We start from the raw sequence: 8,056 nt of genomic DNA on the forward strand, positions 1-8,056 counted from the left end.
GCTCCATGATCTGGAGGCTTGGACCCACGACTGCAGATTCTTAGTAGAGAGGAAGCTTACTCCATCCAAATTCTCCCCATCCCCCATCACCACCAGCCGACTTCCAGACGACTCCTAAAACCACTAATCCACCTTCTTTCCATACATCTCCACCGTGAGGCCCTCCGTTGGTCAGGGTTGACCATGGATGATGTGTCCTAGCTGTCTACGTGATACGCAAGCCAGGATAGTATGGCATGTTTCCCGTGTAGCAGGCTACCCCTTCATGCAGCTGATGAATCCAAAGGAATGGCAGAGACTGATACAGTTTGGCACCAATGGCATCGCAGGAGTTCCCAGTCTGCCTTGAACTCAATGTAGGTCTGCCTTAGGGACTCCAGTTTGGGATTTTTTCTCGGAGTTTACACCTGGTCTTCCCCATGAGTGGGGAACTAAAGTTTGAAATCAGAGTTTTCCTTTTTTACCATTAATGGCACCATAAAATGAGTCACCGAGCAGATGGGGATCGAAGGATTATAATCCTGGATGAGTTGCCAACCATGGGCAGACGATCCCCATCTGCTCGAAGTGACCCATTTTATGGTGCCATTAACCTGCCTTTGCTCCTTCTTTTGTTAGTAGAAATGGTTCCACACGTGAAGGCCAGGAGCTCCACTTGGTTGTCAGAGGCTATTTGGGACACACGCCATTGGGAACATTTAATAGATAGTGAGAGCTTATCCTCACTACCACCCCTCTCCTGCTGTGACAACCTTAAGGAGCCAACACCACTGATCCAACCATTCTACCTTCTCCCCACCCACCCACTTCCCCCCTCATCTGGCACCATCCACCTGCGTCCCCATGTACCCCACCACCACCAATCCACCTTCTTCCCGTTTCCGTTACTACCCACCCACCTCCCTACATCTCCCACCACCACCAACCTACCTTCTCCCTGTTCCCATCACCACCCACCTCCCTGCATCTCCCACCACCACCAACCCACCTTCTCCCCATTTCCATTACTGCACACCCACCTTCTCCCCATCCCCACAACCCATCCACCTTCTGCAACACTTTCTATTTCTAATCACTGACGCTAAGCCAAGGGATTCTCTGTTCAAACTTCCTCCTTTCGCCTTCAGTCTCGTGCAGAGAGTGGGTTTGTTTGAGCGAGTGGTTTGTTACTTGTTAATGGAATCTGGAGCCAGGGGTCCAAAGCTCAAACCCTGACTGGTTTTGCTTCCTTCCCTTGCCCGGTGCAGAATGAGAAATGTCACTTGCTGATCGAACACGAGACGCACAAACTGAAGGAGGTGGATGAGGAGCACTGTCAAGAACTGAAGGAATGGAGAGACAAGCTCAGGCCCAGGAAGAAGGTACCTAAAGATGCATACACTGATGTGTATTTCTTTGAATTTTCAGAGGATTGCAAAGTTCCAGCTCTGAGTCCCAAGTATAGCTTAAACACAAATGCAATGTCCCCTCGCGTTTAGTGGATACAACGTGTATGTTTAAGAAACCTCCCTGTACCTCTGTCGGCAATCTTGTGTATTTGTTTACACCTTCTTGCCCAGCCACCCTCGTGTCCAAGTAAAGAGCAGCTCAGACAAAGGAGGCTGGAAACAAAGCAAACTGCTGGAGGAACTCGGCGTTCAAGCAGAGGGAAAGGAATTGTTGGTATTTCAGGTTCAGAACCTACATCAGGACAGACCTGTGTCCTTAGTTCTGGAAAGAATGAATAGGAATGGGCGGGTTTCTGGATGGCTCGGGAAGGAAAGTTGTTAGAGCAAACTGAGAGGCCAGTGAACCTAGTGAGTGCCCAGACTCCACTCCCCATCGGTCATGCAGAGCCCTGTGTGAACCTGCGTCATCCCCCCCGACCTGTTTGTCCAAATTTAAATGTTTGACTAGGGTGCTATGGTAGTGGAGCTGTTACAGAGCCAGTGACCTGGGATCACTGTCTGTAAGGAGTTTGTTCTCTCAGTGAGTGTGTGTGTTTCCTCCCACATTGAAAAGTGATGTATGGGTTAGTAGGTTAATTGGTCACATTGGTGTAATTGGGCGGCAGGGGGCTCATTGGGCCAGAAGGACAATTTTTTCTGCTGTAAAATTATATAAAATTTTATTCTAGGCTCTAGAGGAAGAATTTGCTCGCAAGCTGCAGGAGCAAGAAGTCTTCTTCAGGATGAGTGGAGAGTCAGAATGCCTCAACCCGTCGGCACAGAGCCGGATTTCTAAGTTCTACCCTGTCCCGAGCCTGCACTCCACAGGGTCCTAAGTCCTGGGGCTCCTGGTAATCTTTCTCTTTCAGTGTAACAGATCCATCTAGTAGTGCTGATTCAGTAAATTGCAGCAAGTGCTCTGGCTGCCTCTCTACCACCTTGGAGCTTGGACACAATCAGCATGTGCGTGACTGTTGGGATTGAAATCTCTCACCTTATGGGATAGCTTGTGTTGAAGGTCCTGGAGAAATTGTGTGTCTTCATCTGCCACCAGCCAGAGAGTGGTATCACATCCTCAAGGATGTTCTGCAACACTCTTCACTGACCTGTGAGCACAGGGAGAGGAGCCACTGGTCGGCAGTAACTCTCCAGAGAGGTGGGCAGTGTGTGATGGGATCTCTGGGAGCGGGTACCACCAGGCTCGGTGCATGGCTGCTCTGTTCAGTCAGTGTTCAAGATCTCTGCATCATTGATGAACTCATAGAGAACTGAGGACTTTCAAAGCCCCTCACCTGTGATTTGCATCTACTCCACTTATTTCCTCTCCCATTCTGAATGGAGGTGCCGAGGAGCTCCTTCGGTACAAGGTGCATGCTTGCGACAGAGGACCACTCGGTGCCCAGCGGTTCAGACAGTGCTGGGTGCTGGGTGGCTCCCCAGATGGGTGACAGGGTCTTGCAGGAACTGTGTCAGCATTTTACAGGTGAGGCCCTTCATTCTGGACCATAGACTCTGCCTGACCCTGGTTCTGTTGTCCTGTGAAACGGGATATACTTCCTAATGTCATCAATTTCATCAGCACCTCCAACCCCACACACAGGTCTATCCAACCTCAGAGTGTCCATGGGGATGGGGTCCCTTAGAGTTATGGCAAAATGGAGCCCAAACTGCTCCGTGCTGTGGGGGCTCATGGTGCTGCAGGGCTTCCTGCTGTGGGGGTTTGCACCACTGTTGAGTCTCCCTGCTCTGGGGTTCACACTGTGGAGGAGTCTCTCTGCTCTGGGGTTCACACTGTGGAGGAGTCTCTCTGCTCTGGGGTTCACACTGTTGAGAAGTCTCCCTGCTCTGGGGTTCACACTGTGGAGGAGTCTCTGCTCTGGGGTTCACACTGTTGAGTCTCCCTGCTCTGGGGTTCACACCGTGGAGGAGTCTCTCTGCTCTGGGGTTCACACTGTTGAGTCTCCCTGCTCTGGGGTTCACACTGCGAGAAGTCTCTGCTCTGGGGCTCACACTGTTGAGTCTCTCTGCTCTGGGGTTCACACTGTGAGAAGTCTCTGCTCTGGGGTTCACACTGTTGAGTCTCCCTGCTCTGGGGTTCACACTGTGAGAAGTCTCTGCTCTGGGGCTCACACTGTTGAGTCTCCCTGCTCTAGGGTTCACACTGTGAGAAGTCTCTGCTCTGGGGTTCACACTGTTGAGTCTCCCTGCTCTGGGGTTCACACTGTGAGAAGTCTCTGCTCTGGGGTTCACACTGTTGAGTCTCCCTGCTCTGGGGTTCACACTGTGAGAAGTCTCTGCTCTGGGGCTCACACTGTTGAGTCTCCCTGCTCTGGGGTTCACACTGTGAGAAGTCTCTGCTCTGGGGCTCACACTGTTGAGTCTCCCTGCTCTGGGGTTCACACTGAGAAGTCTCTGCTCTGGGGCTCACGCTGCTCGGCAGGGACTCCCTGCTGTAGGAGCTTGCGGTATTGCAGAGGCTTGCGCTGCTGCTTGGGACAGGGTGAAGCTGTGCTGGTGGGATGTTCCCGGGCACCTGCTGCCATTGTGAGTTCCTGGCTTTGGGAGCAGCCTGGTGAGTGACTGCCGTGAGTTCACCTGCTGCCTCTCAGTGTGTCAGTGACGGAGTGGGTGTACCAATCACCTTCACGATATATTCAGCACTACACTATTAAACTACCATTGCATTTCACTAAATAGCCACTTAGATGACCGTCACTACATTAATGAAGCACCAGTACACTTAGCGGTCAATGAGTTGGGCACTAACCAAGGCAGCACTGTCATTGTGAGTTTGGGGTGCTTCAAAAGTTCTTAATGTACTGTTCAAGGACAGGGGCTGAGTCCTACCATCCGTCACATTAGTGAGTGCTAGTGAGATGCCTTCTGAGTTTCAGAGTGGTTTGAGATTTAATATGACCTACAACTCATCTTGATGCAATTCTGTTCACCTCTAACCCTTCACCTCGTTGTGAGGGTCTACCTCTGACCTTTACCTCAGTGTGAGGGTTCACGTTCCCCCTCCACTCTTCATCTCAATGTAAGGGTTCACCCTCCACCCTTCAACTCAGTGTTTTAGGGGTCACTCCACCTCAGTGTGAGGGGTCACCCCCAACCCTTCCCCTCAGTCTGTGGAAGGACATATTGCACAGGGAGTTCACTCCAGGCATTCCCTACTCTATGGCAGACACTGTCCCTGGGTTATTCCAAAGGATGAAGTGTTGCTTTGACATATTCCTCTGTGTGTGGTGATGGTCGAAGGCCACACACTCCTCCCCTGGATCGTGTGGACTCTAGCAGAATGGGAGAGTGTAAACCTACTGAGGTTAGACCATGTGGATACATTAATCAGTGTGAATGATTTGTGGCTGTACGTCAGTACGAGGCACTTAATGGCAGAGAAACCGGGTGAACTGCCCAGCCCCATGCACAGAGAGCACAGTCAACCCATCTCAGAAAAGAGAAAATTCCTGCAGTACTTGTGTGCTGCTGGTCAGTTGCTAGACAAATTCTTTGTGTCTCGTGAGGACATGTGGCTGACTGGTCAGCCTCAGTGACTACCCCAACTCAGCAAATGTGAGTTGGATTGGTCACTAGATGAGTTACAGTGGGGTATTTTCAAATTTGAGAGGTAGAGAGTTACGCTGAATACTCTTCCCTTTATCTGCAATTCTGACCCCTATGTACCTCTTGTAAATTTGTGCTCCCCAGTCAGGACCTCCTGACTTTTCTCTCTTCCAAGGAGAACAAACTTAGCCTCTCAAAGCAACACACACAAAATGCTGCAGGAACTCAGCAAGTCCAGGAACATCTGTGGAGGGGAATAAACAGTTAATAGTTTGGGCCAAGACCCTTCATCAAGATCTACCCTCTCCTAGTTTCTCCTTGTAACTGAAACACTCCATCCCAGGCAATAACCAGGCAGACTATCACTTCCTTCCTATGAAGTGGTGACCAGAACTGCACACATTGCTTTTGCTGTGGCCTGATACACCTTACTGTTGTATTCTGGTCCCAGCTAATGAAGACAAGCATCCCAGCATCATATACACCTTCCTTAGCAATCTGCCCACCTGTGCTGTTGCCTGCAGGGTTCCTTGGACTTGTACATCAAGCTGCCTTTGTCAGTACTTCCCAAGACTCTATCATTAACTGATATCATTAACTGATATCAGTCTATCAGTACTTTCATCTCTTCAGGATTAAAGTCTATCCATCCCGACACTACACATCTTCCCAACATCGTTCTCTAGCCGAAGGTTCCCTTCCTCGCTGTGTCTGCAGATCTTGCACATTCATCACCAGATAACTAATAGTCAGGATCCCAGCATCGATCACTGTGAACACCATGAGTCACAGGAATCCACCCACAATATCGCCCTCAACCTTCACTCACTGCCTCTTATTACCAAGATGATGTTGGATCCATTTTCTCAAATTGCCTTGAGTTCCCCGGACATTTCCTTTGGGATTGGTCTCCCATGTGGGACCTTGTCAGAGGCCTCAAAAATGTCAGTTTAAGCGTAGAGGAGCTTCACTCTGTGTCCATCCTGTGCTGTTCCTACTTTTGGACTTTTTGGACTGTGGCAGGACAGTACAGGTACTCAGTACGTCAGGCAGCACCTATGGAGAGAAATAAAGAGTCAAATGTTTTGGGCCAAGTGCTTCATCAGGATCAACATCTGCAGAATCTTTTGTGTTTAGGATAGTATAGGGGAAGTTGCTCCATCTGATCCATTCATTTCATACCCTGTAAGGATGCACCTGGACAATGTGGCGGGATCTTCACTTTCCCGACTCTACCTGACAGTGTTTGATGGCATTAAGTTGAGGCAGCTTTACACTGTATACAACTTACTTTTACTCTCCCTGCTGTGGGAATATTTAGTGAGACAGTGTAGAGGACCTACTAACCTATAATGATTCCAGCTGGAAGTACTTTTGCACCCATATCCACCCTAATCATGAGAAATGGAACTAAAGTGTAATTTCTCTGTGCTGAGGAGTATGAACCTTACCCCACTGACTGGATGCTGAGCACTGCGAAACATGCTGCTGCTCTCACTACCTAGGCCTCACCTGTAGGCGTTCCATTGACTTAACAATTTCACCAAACAAAAGTTGAAATGAATTATGTTTTAAGAATGTTTTAAACTTGCTTCTGAACACTATGATTGTCATTTATGAGATAAAGGAACATTTCCCACAAATATTCATGTGATCACCTCTGCAGTATTGAAACAGATTCTTGTTTTCTTTCTGAATTCTCGGCTGTTCAGGGTCTGTCACCTTCAATCCTGCAGCTTATCATTGAACTAAATCTTAACATCAGCCCTAAGCGAACCAGAAGGTTAACTTCATTGGTTAATCACATATCCTGCCTCCTGGACTGCCAGGATACTGTCAACTATAGTGTCTATATTTCTGATTGTAACTATAACATATGAAGGCTTTGCTACAGCTTTATATATTAAAAGTTTTAATATCTAGGGCTTCCTTTGTTAAACTATGAAGAAAACTTATTTATGTGGATATGAAGTTCTACATAAAGTGATAATGAAACTTTGTGTGGAAATATTTACAATTGTAAATAAAGTGATTCATGCAAATGACTGTTTATATGGTTTATTTCTCTAGAGGATCTCCCTCACATTCTGCATTCTCGAACATTCTCACAAGTCCCTTTGTATGAAGGGGAGAGTGAATAAATGTCACTTCTCAAATTGAGTTGATTGTCAGATGCACGAATACATGTGCACACAAGTGAAAAAATTACTTGCAGCAACATCACAGGCACTTGGGATTGAACACAGGCGTTGTACTACAGATATAACATGGGACCTTGACAAAACTGCTGAAAATTAAGGAGGGGCCTGATATCAAGTGAGGGGGCAACAAAATAGAAGGTGAAATTTTGTAATTGACTTAAATGTAATTTTCTTAAACAAGTTTGTGTATGCTGACTGATAGCAGGGGTTATTCCCTGTGAGGCACTACACTGATTGGATGATGAGAGGTGTACAAACTTCACCCCAGCCACATTGAACTGCTATTGGACCAGGTAAGTGTTAAGGGTACACAGGCCAGTACAACACAGTAGGTGCATTTTAGCCCATAATATTGTGTTGACCTTTTAACTATTTTAAGATTAATCTAACACTTCTCTCACATTTGGCCCTCCATTTTCCTTTCATCTATGTGCCTATGTAAGAGATTCTTAAATGCTCCTAATGTATCTGCTTCTACACCACCCCTGGCAGAGCATTCTACTTACCCACTGCTCTGTGTAAGATCTCACACATCTGACATCACCCCTATTTCCTTCAAACACCTCAAAATTATGCCCTCGCATTTTAGCCATTGCCATTCTATACAAAGGTGAAGGGAAGGCTATGCACTTGATCTATGATTCTTATTACCTCTACCAAGTCACACCTCATGCTCCTTCACTCCAAAGATAAAAGCCCTGGTTCACTCAACCTATCTTAGTAAGACATGGCTCTCTAATCCAGGCAGCAATCTCCTCTGCACCCTCTCTAAAGTTTCCACACTGTCAAAGGAGAATCAGGGTACTTGGAGAGAAGGAGGGTACTTTGGGTAAGAAAGAGGTAGAGAGTCACCAAATCTGGATA

General features: G+C 47.6%; 1 protein-coding gene across 3 annotated transcripts in view; it reads left to right on the forward strand.

The window, feature by feature from the left end:
• slka (STE20-like kinase a) overlaps window positions 1–2,269 on the forward strand; it is a 114,925-nt gene extending 112,656 nt beyond the window's left edge. For all 3 annotated transcript variants that reach the window (XM_073027097.1, XM_073027098.1, XM_073027099.1), the window contains 2 exons: window positions 1,248–1,361; window positions 2,117–2,269. In XM_073027097.1, the coding sequence (XP_072883198.1) occupies window positions 1,248–1,361; window positions 2,117–2,263 (261 nt within the window). In that variant the 3' untranslated portion in view covers window positions 2,264–2,269. The remainder of the gene's footprint in view (window positions 1–1,247; window positions 1,362–2,116) is intronic.
• The last annotated feature ends 5,787 nt before the right edge of the window (window positions 2,270–8,056 follow it).

This window comes from Hemitrygon akajei, chromosome 23, assembly GCF_048418815.1.
Source record: "Hemitrygon akajei chromosome 23, sHemAka1.3, whole genome shotgun sequence".
Classification (NCBI taxonomy): domain Eukaryota; kingdom Metazoa; phylum Chordata; class Chondrichthyes; order Myliobatiformes; family Dasyatidae; genus Hemitrygon; species Hemitrygon akajei.